Genomic DNA, 17,021 nt, shown 5'->3' on the forward strand with positions numbered 1-17,021 from the left:
TAACTCTTCTTAATCGTTAAAAAAAAAAAAATTGAAATCCAAATTCTTTGAGGTTCTTTGGATGTCTGTTAGGAAGTCCAGCCCACAGAGCCCGGTATTCTCAACCAAAGGTTCTGGGGCCTGATGGGTCCTACCGACTCACTGGGGTGGAGGTGTTCTTGAGTGGAGGATCAGTTCTCCGGGTAGTGGACCAGCACCCACTAGCTCTCCTTTGTGCCTTGTCCTGCAGATTGGCCTGTTTGACCTGGAAGTGAATTGCCTCACCAAGATCCTCTTTGGTGCTTTGGTGGTGGTGTCGCTCGTCATGGTTGCCCTTCAGCACTTTGCCGGTCGTTGGTACCTACAGATCATCCGCTTCCTCCTCTTGTTCTCCAACATCATTCCCATCAGGTAAGCAGAGGACGAGCCATGACATTGTCTTCTCTTTCCTCGTGGTCCCTTTGAAGAACGATGACCGGGAACTGCCAGGGTCAAGGATGTGAGCCGCGCTCTGTGGCTGTAGCATCAGGAGGGAGGGCGCCTTCCTCCCTGAAGCATCCTTTCCTGAATCAGTCTCTGCTCGGAAGATCTTGCCTTGCCTGCTTTATGCCAGGGATACCGCTCAGAGTCCTGTCTCCTCTGCCGGCTCAAGAGGTTGGGAGTGGCTGCTGGGAGTGCTGCGTTGAGACGGGTCCTGAGTCCGGGCTCAAAGGGGACCACAACAGGGATGAACCCTGAAGGCACTGTGCCGAGGGAAACCAGCCGGTCCCCAAAGGACAGATGTGTGTGATTCTCCTCCTGTGGGCTCCCTAGAGCAGTCAAATTCAGGGAGACGGAGAGTAGATGGGTGGGTTCCAGGGGCTGGAGGAAGGGGAGAACGGGGCGTTGTTTCATGGGTATGGAATTACAGTTTGGGAAGATACAAAGTTCTGGAGACGGACGGTGGGTGACGGTGGTACAACAGACTGATCATACTTGATGCCGCTGAAGCTGTGCACGGACTGGTTTCAGTAGTAAATCTCTTAACGTAGATTTTGCCGCAAGTTAGAGCAGCACATTATCAAAATACGTTGGCTCAGAGGACCAATGATTAGGAAAAAAAAAAAAAAAAGGACTACGACAACTACCCTTTCAGTATTTTAAAAGCATTTAAAGTTTTCAGTGTTTTAGCTTAGTCCAAAATAGAAGCGCTTCACGAAAGTGAAAACTTGGGTGGTGAGTTATCTGAGAGCGGCGTTGACTCTTGTCAGATGTGGGGATTCAGCCGAAGACGCGCGTCTGTAGGCAGGGGTTCCAGATGTTGTGGCCCAGATGCGTGTTAAGAGTCCTCGCCGTCTGCAGAGACCCTAGGAACCTCGCAGATGTGCTGTTATTAACCTGTTTGCTCTGGTCTTCTGACTAGTCTGCGTGTCAACCTGGACATGGGCAAGATCGTGTACAGCTGGGTGATTCGGAGGGACTCGAAAATCCCCGGGACCGTGGTTCGTTCCAGCACGATCCCCGAGCAGCTGGGGAGGATTTCCTACTTGCTCACAGACAAGACAGGTGAGCTGTTTCCTGGGCCTTCCCAGGCTTCTGGGTGAGGCGGGTGCCTGGATTCTCTTTCTGGAGGTGTTACAGATGGTGCTTCTGGACCTTTGGATGAGGGCTGATTGTTTGGTGACGGTGACCGTGATGGCCGTCGCCATCGTCAAGCAGCAAAGCCTTACACGGTACTAAGTACGCACGGGGCGCTCTTCTGGGTGTTCGTTTATACTTGTTTAGCTAATCCTCCACCTAATCGTGTGGGCATTTTTATCCCCATTTTACAGATGAGGAAATGAGGCACAGGGAGGTTTACTGCCTTGTCAGAAGCAGGCAGTCTGGCTTCAGGCCCTCAGAACCACACCCCCAAATACTTTGCAATTTAATATCAGAGTGACTAAGAGCAAGGCCGGGGGCATGGCGATACCTGGGCTTAAGCTTCATCTCTACCATTTGGCGGCCGTGGGACAAAAGAGCGTCCGTTATAAAGGTCTGGGGTGGCTCACCAAATCAGAGAGAAATTAGGTTGCAGGAGGGAGCAGAACCAGAGAATTTCTGGGTACGTTAGCAGGAGGTCTCTGTAGGACTCCGTCACTGGGGTGAACTTGATTCTGTTCGTCTCCTGTCCAGGTATCTGTCTGCTCGAGGTTCAGACGCCTTCAGCATAGAATCTAGTGCACGTCCTGGGCCACCATCCTGGCCGATGGAATGAGTCAGACACCCTGACCAGCCCAGGGAGGGACGGTGATCGTGTCCCCATGGAACCCCAGGATGCCGTTTCAAAAGAAAAGGAATTAGGTTCTGGGCAGGCCAAATAACACGGAGGTCTGCCCGGCGGGGGCAGTGTGGAGGCCAGCGCAAACACCTAGCAGTAAACTCTCAGGAAACGGCAGCCGTGGTCACGGTGAACGACAGCCCCAGGATGTGGGCACAGTTACTCGATTTGTCTTGTGTTTCAGGAACGCTTACCCAGAATGAGATGGTTTTCAAACGGCTCCATCTGGGCACCGTGGCCTATGGCCTCGACTCCATGGACGAAGTACAGAGCCACATTTTTAGCATTTATACCCAGGTAAACCCTTCTGTTTTGACACTTGAAACAGTTCCTTTGCATTTATTAGCACTTGTGTTGAGCTATCGTTCGTAACACTGTCCAGTTCGCCCATTTAGAGTGTGCCCTTCAGTGGCTTTTGGTTTATTTATAGTTTCGTCTTCATCACCCAGGAGAGAAATCACATCCCTGTTCGCCGTCGTTCCCGCTCTCCCCCCCCGCCCCCACCTCGTCTTCCAAACCCATGGTGACCTTCGGTCCTTTGTGTTTTGGATGAAATTGCAGTTGAGGGGCACCTGGGTGGCTCAGTCGGTTGGGCGTCCGACTTCGGCTCAGGTCATGATCTCACGGTTTGTGAGTTCGAGCCCCGTGTCGGGCTCTGTGCCGACAGCTCGGAGCCTGGATGGAGCCTGCTTCGGATTCTGTGTCTCCTTCTCTCTCTGCCTCTCCCCAGCTTCCACTCTGTGTCTCTCAAAAATAAATACATGTTAAAGAAAAATTAAAAAGAAAAAAAGAAACTGCAGTTGAGACTTCCCCCATCTACCTCCTTCCCAGAGTTAACCTGCTCTACGGAAACGCTTATGACTCTTAGGAAAAACCTAAGAGAAACTTGTTTGCCCTTTACCGAGTGCCAGAAATAGCTTTGAGGGCCTCCTGGTTCGTGTCACTTCCTGTTCCTGGTCAGGAGCCAACGCAGCAGGAATGAGCCACCTGCTCCTGAAACAGTGTCACCGATCAGCTTCCGTGTCAACCCCGCGACCGCGTGCGGGAGAGTAGCCTGTCAGAGATGGCCTTCCGCTCTGCTGCTGCTCCCACATTTTTTCCCACAGAGTTTTTCAAAATCGATCCTTTTTTCACAGAAAGGTATTGCTAACATTCCTTAAAAGTCACACCAGTGGCTCCCACCTCGGCTCCTCGGAATTGCTGCTGACGTTTTATTTATTTTTTTTTTTAATTTTTTTTTTTCAACGCTTTTATTTATTTTTGGGAAAGACAGAGACAGAGCATGAACGGGGGAGGGGCAGAGAGAGAGGGAGACACAGAATCGGAAACCGGCTCCAGGCTCCGAGCCATCAGCCCAGAGCCTGACGCGGGGCTCGAACTCACAGACCGCGAGATCGTGACCTGGCTGAAGTCGGACGCTTAACCGACTGCGCCACCCAGGCGCCCCGCTGCTGACGTTTTAAATACAAAATGGAACAAAAGCAAGGAATACCCGAGAGATTCTGATGCGTTACGATTAGGGGAGGGCTGGGCTTCTGTGTGTGTGTGTGTGTGTGTGTTTAATTATTAAAAAAAATTTTTTAATGTTTATTTTTGAGAGAAAGAGAGAGAGACTGAGTGGGGGAGGAGCAGAGAGAGGGAGACCCAGAATCCGAAGCAGGTTCCAGGCTCCAAGCTGTCAGCACAGAGCCCAATGTGGGGCTCGAACCCACGGACCGTGAGATCATGACCTGAGCCGAAGTCAGACACCCAACCGACGGAGCCACCTGGGTGCCCCTGGGTTTCTGTGTTTTAATCTTAAAATGAGGGGGCGCCTGGCCGGCACAGTCAGTTGAGCATCCGACTCTTGATTTTGGCTCAGGTCACGATCTCATGGTTCGTGGGTTCGAGCCCCGGGTTGGGCCCTGTGCTAACAGGGTGGATCCTGCTTGGGATTCTCTCTCTCTCCCTGTCTCTCTGCTTCTCCCCTGCTTGTGCTCACTCGCTCTCTCTCTCAAAAATAAATAAACTTAAAAAAAAACAAACATAAGATGACATACCAACAGATGCCTTGGTAACTCTGAGACACATCAGGGCTAAGTGCTTACCCGCGGGTACATGTTGTGGCTCTTGTTTGGAGAGGAGAAGAAAGAGGCCGTGTTTTACTTAAATTTGTCAAAATAGACGATGATTTTGTTGTCAGAAATCCAGTTAGAAATGTGCGGGAAGTATTTCTCTACAGGGGTTAAAGGTGGAATCCATGAGTACTGCATGGCACAGTTCTACCGGGCATTTAATTTTCCGGGACATTCGCTGGTAGGCCTGCCTGGGTTTCCAGGTTATCTCCTAAAAACGGCAGAGCAGGGGCGCCTGGGTGGCGCAGTCGGTTAAGCGTCCGACTTCAGCCAGGTCACGATCTCGCGGTCCGTGAGTTCGAGCCCCGCGTCGGGCTCTGGGCTGATGGCTCGGAGCCTGGAGCCTGTTTCCGATTCTGTGTCTCCCTCTCTCTCTGCCCCTCCCCTGTTCATGCTCTGTCTCTCTCTGTCCCAAAAAAATAAATAAAAACAAACAAACAAACAAACAAAAAAAAAACCGTTAAAAACGGCAGAGCAGGAGATGCAGCTGGGAAGTGGGAGTGGGTTTTAAATGGAGGACAGTTAATTGGATTTATGTAACGTTCTCCTGTACAGTCAGTGGTGAAACTCCTGTAGTTTCTTCGAGGCTTCCCGTGTGGGCATTTGTGGCTTGTCTCCAAACGGGTCCATGGACCATTTTCAAAGATGTACTTTAGGATTCCTGAAAAATCACGAGGACTCTGTTGGACAGGAAGGAAAGGCCACAGCCCCTCTCTCTGACCTGTCTTCCTCTGTGGCACCGGTGCCCCCAGGGCTCTGTCCCAGCTCCTGTACCTCCGTCCTAGGCGGTCCCTTCCCGCCCCCCCCCCCCCCCGGCTTCCATTGCTCTGCAGATACTGGTGTTCCCCCTCGCTGTCTGCACCCCAGCCCTTCTCACTCGCTAGAGCGAAATTCCGCTCTCCCTTGCTCGGCTGTCTACAGTCTCCCTCCCGACCCCCCCGCACGGTTTTCCTGCTTCTCCTCTTGCTCAGGGGTCCCCCTTGTACCATCAGCTCCCTCTTGGGGCTGAGACTTGCACGTGGTCCAGGCGTGGCCTTCATGCCCACCCTCCTCCCTCCCCCCCCCCCCCCAGGGCAGGGGAGCTGCCTCGGAAGGGACTCTTCCGTCTGAACCATCGGCCCCCAAATGCCTTCCGGGCCCCACCCGAGGGGGTCCACCGTGTGGGATCTCACGCTTACCAGCGCCTGGCCGGACACCCCTGCCTCTCCATTCCCCTTCTCAGCACCGCTGGCCAGCTGATGATTACACTGCACAGCTTCACGGTCACGGTGCGTGTCCCCCGGCAGGAGACACAGCCTGGCGCATTTCGGTGGTGCTTTTATGAGCTTGTGGTATTTACAGAAACCATCCCTTCTCGGGGATATTTGCGTAGCTCAGCTTTTATGGTCCGTTTTCACCTTAGCACAGATAGCACTCATAGTAAAGTGTTAAAAGGCAGAAAACGACACGTCTTAACCATGAACTCTACCCCACACCCCTTCCTTAGCGGAAGCTCGTGAATTCATTTGCCCGTCCTGGCCTTGCATTTAAAATGCCTGGGTGTGAGGGGCGCCTGGGTGGCGCAGTCGGTTGGGCGTCCGACTTCAGCCAGGTCACGATCTCGCGCTCCGTGAGTTCGAGCCCCGCATCAGGCTCTGGGCTGATGGCTCGGAGCCTGGAGCCTGTTTCCGATTCTGTGTCTGCCTCTCTCTCTGCCCCTCCCCCGTTCATGCTCTGTCTCTCTCTGTCCCAAAAATAAAAATAAACGTTGAAAAAAAAAAAATTTAAAATGCCTGGGTGTTATAGGGTTAGGTTGTCTGGAGACTGGAGTGAGCTCAGAATAACAGTACCCGCCCACCTCAGCGAGGTGTGTCCTTTCTTTTCTCATGACATCTAAAAATCCTGCAGCGAGCACGTAAATACTTTCGTGATGGGGTTATGGAGGCTTTCCCGGGTTTTTAAAACAGCCATAAAATTCAGCTATGTTGTGTCCCTTTCAGTAACTTTGTTAGTAAGTTTACAGAGTTGTGGAACTATAACTAAATTAGATCACTACAACCCAATTTTGGAATATACCCACCACCCGAAAAGATTCTCCTGAGCCCATTACAGTCACTCACTTAAATTTAGAGTTGGATAATGGGATTTTTGTGCCAGTGTTTCATGAAGCCCAGTATTTGGAGCAACTGGGTCAGATCACTTGGGACAGAATCTCTAAACATAAAACTTGTAACAAGTGAGCCTTCCAAACAACAGCAGTGTTTGAAAACAGCTACTCTGAATCTGAAGTTTCCCCTTATTTTTCAGAACATCAGTGTCTAAATCCGTGGACTCTAAAACAGTTTGCAAGATGACCCGTGGAGTACCCGAAGAAAAATCACTCTTTATTTTCATCTTCAAAATTAAAGCAAAATTTATTTTTATTTTTATCTTTTTTTTAAAGTTTATTTTTGAGAGACAGAGACAGAGTGTGCGTGGGGGAGGGGCAGAGAGAATGAGAGAGAGAGAGAGAGAGGGAATCAGAAGCAGGCTCTAGGCTCTGAGCCGTTGGCAGAGTTCTACACAGGGCTCGAACTCATGAACGGCAAGATCATGACCTGAGCCGAAGAGTGACGCTTAACCAACTGAGCCACCCAGGCGCCCCTAGGATACATTCCGTTGCTGCAGAAGAAATAAAGAATGTAGATAGGCACGAAGAAAAAACATAGATTTACACTGCCAAACTGTTCCTCTGCTTTTGCGTGTCTGGAGGGAGGTATGTTTTGTTTCTGTGTATGTTTCTTTTTCCTTCTCAACACGAAGCCGTCATACTTTCCTAATTCTTTTTTTTTTTTTTTTTAATTTTTTTTTTTTTTACGTTTATTTATTTTTGAGACAGAGAGAGACAGAGCATGAACGGGGGAGGGGCAGAGAGAGAGGGAGACACAGAATCGGAAGCAGGCTCCAGGCTCCGAGCCATCAGCCCAGAGCCCGACGCGGGGCTCGAACTCACGGACCGCGAGATCGTGACCTGAGCTGAAGTCGGACGCACAACCGACTGAGCCACCCAGGCGCCCCTCCTAATTCTTTTTAACTAGAGTGGAGCATCAGAATTGTGTGTAAGGTTTAGAAAATCTCCCTCTGTATTTATATCTATGCTTGGGCCTTACTGCATTCTTTAGGTATAGAAGGCCCAAACATACATATTTCTTAAAATCTTTATTGGTTATTCTGAGAAGCGTTTCCAGTTAAGAACCACTGTTAGAATATCACTATCAAATTTACTTTTCTTCACACGCACACACACACACACGCACAAGCCAACTTAACTTTTTTTCACTCGTGTCAGTGATTATGATAATTTTAATGGTTTTCTAACAGGGCCAGGACTAGGGTAAGGAGACTGAGGTATGCCCCCAAGGAGCAAAACTTAATGAGATGCCGGAAAAAACCCGCAACAACCCCAAACACAGCAGTCAAGATAAATCCTATGGTGATGCGATATTTAAAAAATTCAGGCAGAAGTCCGTGATGAACACAGTTCTGCAGTTTGGAATCGATGGGATCCAGCTCTGGATTAGCACGGTGAAGTCTCCCCTCCCGCACCCTAGTCCAGGCCCTGGCTTTGTACCCCGCTTCTCAGCCCTGGCACAGTGACGTATCGGGCCGGATCGTTCTTCGTTGTGTGAGCTGTGCGTCGCGGGATGGTCAGCAGCGCCCTTGGCCTCTACCATCCAGGTGTCTGTAGCACCCCCTCCCCTAGCTGTGACAACCAAGAGTATCTCCGGACCCCACGGCGGGGGGGAGGGGCGAAAGTGCCCATGTTGAGAACCCCGGTGTTCTGTGGGGTTCAGTTTCAACAAGTTGAAAAGCGCTGCCTGTGTCATGCTGGAGGATGTCTGTTGAGCGGTAAACGTTGTGGTTATTCAGCCGCTTAATCATCCTGTGCCTCCGTGGACTCATCTGGAAGTAGTGGGTGTGAGCCTGTCTCTGTGGGGGTGGCCCTTTGAGGTTAATGAGCTCTCAGCTTTGAGCTTTATTTGGGGAGTGAAGCAGGGCTGTCGAAACAGGAGTCCTTCCTCTTTGATGTGAGTGTATTTTTACCAGTGGCGGCCCATTCCTAGTATCCGTGAGTATTACGCATGCTCGTAAGTGGTGACGTTTTCATTGCATTTCAGAAAGAAAAGGGATGCTTGTGGTGACTCAGCATTGAGTTTTTGCATCAGTCTCTCCTCCGGTACAGAGACTGGAGTTCTCGCTGGGGCGCGTCCCTGCCATGGATCGATAACGAGAAATGGAGGTCTATGGTTCATTTTCACCTCTGCGTCTCGTGTGTTGGCTGGGATATGTCGAATGACCTCGAAGCATTATGTGGTGCGAGGTTCCCACCCGAGGGCCGGGGCCAGGGGCCCTTGGACGTGGGGGTCTTGACTCCTCCTCTAGCTTCTGACCTCATGTGGAGCTGTGCTGTGCCCCTTCCACGAGAGGACTGGTGGTTTCTCCCCAGGGCGAAAAGAGCTGTAACCTGCCTCTGTGGATACCACATCTGTTTTTATTTTCCCCTGGTATTTTTTAAGTAAGGAGAAATGTGTGTGGGTTAAAGGGCCTGTGGGGAGGAGGCTGGAGATAAACACTGTACGACGTGAAACTCTTCCATATGGGCAACGTGAGGGTGTTTGAAAACCGGGCCCTAATACAAATGGGGAAGCTGGCGGAGCCCCTGGGAATTCCCAGCACCTTAGTGATCTACGTGGATTGCCATTCGGTGTGTGGATGAGCCTTTTCTTTGAGAATTAAAAGCCGGTTTCAGAATCGGCAATTCTAATTCCTCCTCCCTGAGACATCTTCGTTGGAAAGGGGGGTAACTGTTGATTGGGGAGAGAGACAAACAAACGTGGGGACATTACACCAATCCCTGTGATGTTGGTTGGGGCCAATCAGCCTCGCCTTCTGACTTGTTGTCGGATGGTGCTCTGGTCTGGAAGTGAGGTCTTTGCAAAGACCTGAGCGGCCGTGTTTCTCTCTCTGCCTCGCTCTAGACTGGTTTCCCCTGGGATACAAAACCCCAAAGCTCTGTGGCAGCCCACATGTGAAATACTGCCGGAAGTATGTGACTTCTGCAGATTTGACATCAGATTGCTCGTAAAATCCAGAGGTTTGCGAAGGATGCCCTTCGCTCGTCCTTTCCTTCAAACCCGCTATCCGCAAACCTTGCCGGCCAAAGCGATGGCTTGGTCAGAGGTCTTGCTGTTGCCCCTGATGTTAGATAATAATTTGGTCCAGGTGCTAAGGAATGTGGGCAAAATGAAGACACGCGTCTGTGGCTAGAACATAAATTACAGAGCTCAGAGAGAACGTTCTGGATTTGGTCTTTCCAGCGGAGAGGACCTTTCTGTAAATCTTCAGTCCTTGTTATAATTTTAGAGGTAAATTCTTTATAATTGAAAGCACTTGGCAAATAATGATTCATTTAAACTGGAGTTCTGATTCATTACCCTAATTATCGTAACCATGCAGTGCCCTTTGGCCTGGAAGTGAAACTCGTGTCCTCTTGGCACCAAAGGTTAACAGAGCAGGAAGCCGGAGCACTGTGTGTGCCTGTATGACCAGAATAATTTAGTAATTGTCTAATTACCTGAGGAGTCTAATGCCACTGCTAAAAATAGTATTAAAAAATTAAATGAAAGTCGTTTTCTTCTCATCTGTTCTCTATTTTGGGCAACCACATGTTCACGGGTAGAAGACGGGATTCATTCGAAAAGATCGGGTCCCTTCCCTTCTGCTGGATGAAATACGTTTCTAATGGACCGTGGGCTCCAGTCGCTCCCGAAACTTCTCTGACTTCCGGGGCTCAGCCGTGGAGCAAGACTATGTTGCAGGGGTTCTTTTTGTCCCAAACTGTGATGTAAAACCCAGAACTGATGTCAGCCAATTCGATATTTATTTCTTCCTGGAAATAGAAAAAAAAAAAAAAAATCCTGTCCGGGCAAGATGTGCCACTGTCACCTTAGCAACACAAAGTTGTTCATTTGCTCCTCAAATACCGGTGCGTGCCAGGCGCTGCAGTGGGCCCTAGGATTGCGGTGACAGACAACACACACATGGACAAGTTCCGTTCTCACGGCTTAACGGGAGAGTCGTCAGGTCAACAAGTTGGTTTTAGCCAGAACACGACATCCCGCATTGCAGCGTGGAAGCATGACTTCTGGCAGGAAGATAATCTGGGGCTCTTGCGGAGGGCCTCTCTGAGGATGCAGCGTTTGAATCGAGACCTTCAGTGATTAGATGGAGTGAGCCAGCCCTGCTGAGATCTGGGAAATGATGTGCCCGGCAGAGGGCAAGGCAGGTGCAAAGGCCCTGAGGCAGGAAGGAGCGTGGCAGTTTTCAGAGAACAGGAAGGCCAGTGTGGCTGGAGCAGAGAGGAGGATGAGGAACATGGCAAGAAGGGAGGTTACAGAGATGGGCAGGGGCTGACCAGGTAGGCTCCATGGACCATGGGAGGGCATCTGAGGTCTGTAGAATACAGAGCACAGGACAGCCCCTGCAATAGAGAATCATCCTACCCACGTGTCGGTAGCGCCCAGCTTGAGAAGCCCTGACCTCACCGGCCTCGCCTGCAGCGCAGTGGGGGCTTCGCTCTGTCAGAGGCCCTGACGCCACCGAAAGGAAGACGGATTCACTTGTTCACGGGTAGAATGACCCTCATCCCCTGAATTGTAATTTTTTCCTCCGTTTTGCTGTAAATGATTGGGCTCCTGAAAATTACTTGCCGTTGAGCGCAGTGTCACTGCAGATGTCGTCTGAGCGCTGTGCATCGAAGCCACGCGAAGAAAAGCAGTGTCTCCACATGGTTGCTCTTCCACACATTCTAGACCCTTCTGTGTCTCCAGTCATCCTCCTTGTTCTTTTGTCTTTCCTGTAGCAATCCCAGGAACCGCCTGCTCAGAAGGGCCCCACGCTCACCACCAAGGTGCGGCGGACCATGAGTAGCCGTGTGCACGAGGCCGTGAAGGCCATCGCCCTCTGCCACAACGTGACTCCCGTGTACGAGTCCAACGGCGCGACCGACCAGGCCGAGGCTGAGAAGCGCTATGAAGACTCCTGCCGCGTGTACCAGGCCTCCAGCCCGGACGAGGTAAGCCGCCGGCAGGCGTGGCGAGGCGCCGAGAGACGCCGTGCGCCTCTGTTCCACACGCCGGGCGTGGGGTTCCCCGGGGAGCCACCTGTGAGCAGACGCGAGCCAGGGTGACGCGGCCCTGCCAGGGAAACACACTTTCACACGCGTGCAGAACTTCCTTCCCCCTAGAGGAAACACTCTCGGACTTAAGATATGTCCCAAACGTGGGGCGCCCGGGGGGCTCGGTCGGTTGAGCGTCCGACTTCGGCTCAGGTCATGATCTCACAGTCCGTGAGTTCGAGCCCCGCATCGGGCTCTGTGCTGACAGCTCGGAGCCTGGAGCCTGTTTCGGATTCTGTGTCTCCCTCTCTCTCTGCCCCTCCCCCACCCACCCCCTGTCTCTATCTATCTCAAAACTGAATAGACATTAAAAATTTTTTTTTTAAATCAATGAGGATACTCAGAGTACTTCATTAAAAAAAAGAAGAAGAATGGGGCGCCTGGGTGGCGCAGTCGGTTAAGCGTCCGACTTCAGCCAGGTCACGATCTCGCGGTCCGTGAGTTCGAGCCCCGCGTCGGGCTCTGGGCTGATGGCTCAGAGCCTGGAGCCTGTTTCCGATTCTGTGTCTCCCTCTCTCTCTGCCCCTCCCCCGTTCATGCTCTGTCTCTCTCTGTCCCAAAAATAAATAAACGTTGAAAAAAAAAATTAAAAAAAAAAAAAAGAAGAAGAAGAAAAAAAAGATCCATCCCAAGTGCACAAATAGCAAAGAGGTGTTGTTTGTGATTCAGCTGGCCAGCACATAAAGGTCCCGTTTAATCCACATCTTCCCTTTTTTAAAAACATCAGCCTTATTAAGATACAATCCACATGCCATACAATTACCCATTTAGCATTTAGTATCCTCGCGGCCTGAGGCCTCCATTACGCGATTGGGGGAGAACGTTTTTTATCACCCTTAAAGGAGGCACTCCATCCCATATCTTCTCCTGGACTCCTCCCCCCCCCCCCCAAGCTCTCTCTCTCAGGATTTGCTGAGTCTGGACGTTTCACACAAATGGAAATTTACAGTATGTGACACGTGTGTCTGGCTTCTCTCACTTAGCGTTTGTTTTCAAGACGCATCCATGCAATGGTACGTCTCAGCCCTTCATGCCTCTCTGTGCACGAATAATGTTCCATCGTGTGGATAATACTACATTTTGTGTATCCGTTTGTCAGTTGATGGACTTTCGGATTGCTTCTTTTTTTCTTTTATTCTTTTGCCACCGCGGACCTTTGTTTCACAAGTGTTTGGTGTATCTTTGGAGAATCTTCATTTCTCTTGGCGTATCTTTAGGAGTAGGACTGCTGGGCTGTATGGTCAAAACTACATGTTTGACCTTTTCGAAACTGCCACACTGCTCTCTAAAGTGCCTACATTATTTTGCATCCCCACCAACCACGTGTAAGGGTTCCAATTTCCCTCCTTCTTTGCCATCATGTGTCCTTGTCGGGCCTTTTGATTCTGGCCATCCTAGGGAGCGTGAAGTGAAATCTCCCTCGGGGTTTTCATTTGCATTTCCTTGATGGCCGCTAAGGCTGAGCAGCTTTTCCTGCTTCTTGGCTATTTGTGTATCTTCTCTCCAGTGTCCTTTGCCCCCTTTTACTTATGTGTCTTTTTGTTGTTGAGTTGAAAGAGGTTTTTTTGTATATTCTAGACCAGAGTCTCTTATGGGATATATGATTTGCAAGCAATTTCTCCTATTACGAAGGCTGTCTTTGTACTTTCACGATGGCGTCCTTTGAAACGCTAAAGCGTTCTGATGAAGTTTCGTCAGCCACGTCGTTGTTTATACATAAGCACATTATTTTGCTGGGACCGCAAGGACTCATCTGATTCCATGTTCAAGAGCAGAGAGTCTCGTAGCTGATCTTTATTTTTTGTAACAAGCCCCTAATTGCTTTTCCTCCCGGGGTCTCATATGATGGGAGCACTCTGCATACGTGTAGGAGAGCACTTGGCCAGTATGAAAATAATATATTCTTTGCCTTCCTGACGTGAGTATGATTCAGGCATAGGGAACATTCTGGTCTTTTTTCCTTCTCCCTCCTTCCCTTCCAGAAAACTTGTATTCTGATTACAAAAGCCATTACACTTCAGGATAGAAAATTTGGACACTTCAGACAACTATAAGAAGAAACTGGGTCACTTGCAGTCTCGTTCTTAAAAGATGACAATAGGCAACTTTCCTTGAGCATCTGATACCCGTCAGATCACATTTGAAGTGCTTTCTGTGTATTATCTTAGTTAATCTTTCTAGCAACTAAGAGGTACTTTTATTATCTCGATTTTCAGAAGAGAAAAATCCAGGACAGAGAGGTTAAACATTTAGCCTAAAGTCACCTGGATTTTTTTTTTAACCTTTTATTCTGGAAATAATTTCAGACTTACAAAAAAAGTTGAAGAACTAGTACTTAGAATTCCCCTTTTACCAAAACTTCACTCAGATTCCTCCAATGTTAGCCTTTTTCTACCTGTGCTTTATCAGTCTCTCTCACCTTCGAAGAGTCAGCTGCAGACATGATCCTTATTTGCCTTTTTTTTTTTAAGTTTATTTATTTTGAGAGAGAGAGCAGGGGAGGAGGGGGGGGGGAGAGAGAGAGAGAGAGAGAGAGAGAGAGAGACTCCCAAGCAGGTTCTGCACTGCAGTGTGGAGCCCAGGGTGGGGCTTGAACCCATGAACCCTGAGATCATGACCTGAGCCGAAGTTAGACGCTTAACCAACTCGGCCACCCAGGCGCCCCCAATCTTTTTTTGCTTTTAAGTGTTTTATTTTTTCTTCCTAAAAAACAAGGACATTCATCAGAATCAGAAATTAACATTGCTACAGTACAATTCTCTGTCCTGCAGGGGTTATTGAAATGTCATCAGTTGTCCCATGACTTAGCTTCTACTTACTTCACGAAAAAAAAAAAAAAGAAAAAAAAAAGAATCCCCCCTTCTCCCCCAACCCCCACCATCAGAATCCAACCCAGGAACACAAACTGCATTCTGCTGTCACACCTCTTGTCTCCTTAAATCTGGAACAGCTCCTCGGCTTTCCTGGACTTTCATGGCCTGACGCTTTTGAGCAATACAGGCGATTATCTTGTAGAACGTTCCTTAGTTTGGGTCTGACACTTAGTTACGGGGCAGGCTCCGTGTCTGTGTCGTTGCCGCTGTCCTCAGTGCGCGTTGTACGGAGGCGCGTGCTGTTGGCCTGTCCTGCTCTCAGAGATGCTAACGCGGCAACGTTTCCCTTCCCCTTGCTGATTCATCGTGTTGCGGCAGCCCCCTGAGTGACACGGCCAGGGTTTTCACCCAGGGGACGTCTTGTCAGAACCCGAACTCTTAGTCATTTTACTAAGTTATTTTCTAGAGGCCACTAAGAAGTTTTTGATGTGTGATCTTCCAGTATCTTTTTTCTTTTTTAATATTTTATTTCTGAGGGATCTCTGCATCCACTGTGGGGCTCGAACTCACCACCCTGAGATCAAGAGTCGCATGCGTCACTGGCTGAGCCAGCTGGGCACCCCCAATATCTTTTCATATGTTTTTAACTGAAAAGGGAATTTTAGCAGAGAGTTTCATACCCTCTGTTTTAAACTTGATATTTCATCATCCCTCCTTCCCAAATTTTTGAATAGTCTTAAAGACAGCTTTTTATAATTATGTGTATGTACCCCAATACCTTTTTTTAAATGTTTTTATTTATTTATTTTTATTTCAAAAAAAAATTTTTTTTTAACGTTTATTTATTTTTGAGACAGAGACAGACAGAGCATGAACGGGGGAGGGTCAGAGAGAGGGAGACACAGAATCTGAAACAGGCTCCAGGCTCCGAGCCGTCCGCACAGAGCCCAACGCGGGGCTCGAACCCACGGACCGCGAGATCCTGACCTGAGCCGAAGTCGGCCGCTTAACCGACTGAGCCACCCAGGCGCCCCAATGTTTTTATTTTTGAGAGAGCGTGAGCCGGGGAGAGGCACAGAGAGAGAGAGGGAGACACAGAATCGGAAGCAGGCTCCAGACTCTGAGGTGTCAGCCCAGAGCCCGACGGGGGGCTCGAACTCACAAACTGCGAGATCATGACCCTAGCTGAAGTCGGACGCTTGACCGACTGAGCCACCCAGGCGCCTCCTAGAATCATTTTTAAACCATCTTACTCTTCCCTCAGCGTTACAAGGGCTTCCGGTTGTTTTTGTTGTTCATTTTAGGGAGGGACGGGGCTTCTCTGGTAAATGAAATGTTTCGAAGGTCCAGACTAATTGGAGAACATCGGTGAGCCTGGTGCTTGATGGCGTTTGGGGAGGGGCGGGGTTACCACAACGAGAACCTGTTCCAAACTTCAAAAATTAAAGGACTTTCGGATGTGGCTTTCCCTGTCCAGTAGCTTCTTTCTCCTTCTTGGGGGCACTGGATTGTGGCCCCTGGGGGATGACCTCTTGTCATCTGTCCTTCTTGGGGGCACTGGATTGTGGCTCCTGGAAGGCGACCCCTTGTGGTCTGCTTGGTGTTTATGGAACAACACAACTGTGCACCCAGTTCATCCGTGACCACTGACATTTGAACCAGATTTCCAGGGGTGAAGGATGTTGCAACCCTTGGCCAGATTCTGAGATGGGCCTTGTGTGTAGAGCGAGGGAAAGTGGGAGGAGGACGGATATGGATGATCCGACCCATTTCTTCAGACTTGTGCTGTAATAACTAAAAACTTCAGATCTGTCATCATCTCTCCACCGAATTTAGTCTATTTGATCTTGCTTTTCCATCTGGAACTGGGAGACACTATCCCTGAATAGATGTCTAAGAGGGCCAGATTCTGGGTAGTTACGGGCAGAGGACCAGTAGCTTGGAGGGGGTTTAATGGGATTGGCATTTGAACAAGTTTCAGAAATGACGATCTGATCAGTACCGCTCCCTGTGAGCTCCTAATTTTGGCTATTGATTGGCACGCGTACGGGAGGCCTTCAACGCCTGTCCCAGGCTCCTAGTTCCCACCCAACTTTGATATATTTGGTTTAGGGCCAGGCAGAGTTTTTCCATGAGGGTTAATCTTTCACAGAATGCTTTGTGCTTCTCCGTTCCTGTTCATAAATTCCACTCAGATTCAGATTTCTCTTGGTTTTCTAAGATTCCGAGTAGTGATTGAAAAAAAAGAAAAAAAAAAGAGGTATTTTCTTTTGGTCTTTTGTGTCTCCACAGAGGTCAGTGTCCCCCCTCCCCCCCCAGCTTTATTTATTATCGTATAGTTATTTTGCATTTATGGCAGATTATGTGAAAATACAGATAAAGTAAAAAGCAAACTGTCATCCTACTAACTAAAGGTGTAACTGCTATTAATGTTTTACTGACCTGCCTTCCAAACTATTTCAAAAGATGCAGTGTGCATCTTCTGAAAATACACATCTCTGTGTATAAATACACCAGGTGGCAGAAAGGAGGCTAAATCTAGTTCCAGCAAAATCTTTCAGAAAGCTGTACTGTTTCTAAATCCCTGTAGGATTCCGCATCGACTTGGCTGCGTCTAGAAT

At 49.3% G+C, this 17,021-nt stretch overlaps 1 protein-coding gene across 2 annotated transcripts in view; it reads left to right on the top strand.

Annotated features, from left to right (window-relative positions):
- Positions 1-17,021, top strand: part of ATP9A (ATPase phospholipid transporting 9A (putative)) — a 129,339-nt gene that overhangs the window by 69,686 nt on the left and 42,632 nt on the right. For both annotated transcript variants that reach the window (XM_047069043.1, XM_047069044.1), the window contains exons 11-14: positions 230-390; positions 1,382-1,524; positions 2,463-2,575; positions 11,273-11,485. In XM_047069043.1, the coding sequence (XP_046924999.1) occupies positions 230-390; positions 1,382-1,524; positions 2,463-2,575; positions 11,273-11,485 (630 nt within the window). The remainder of the gene's footprint in view (positions 1-229; positions 391-1,381; positions 1,525-2,462; positions 2,576-11,272; positions 11,486-17,021) is intronic.

Source organism: Lynx rufus, unplaced genomic scaffold (genome assembly GCF_022079265.1).
Source record: "Lynx rufus isolate CCGP_SWC_20201006 ecotype Redwood Valley unplaced genomic scaffold, mLynRuf1.p SCAF_8, whole genome shotgun sequence".
Taxonomy (NCBI): Eukaryota; Metazoa; Chordata; class Mammalia; order Carnivora; family Felidae; genus Lynx; species Lynx rufus.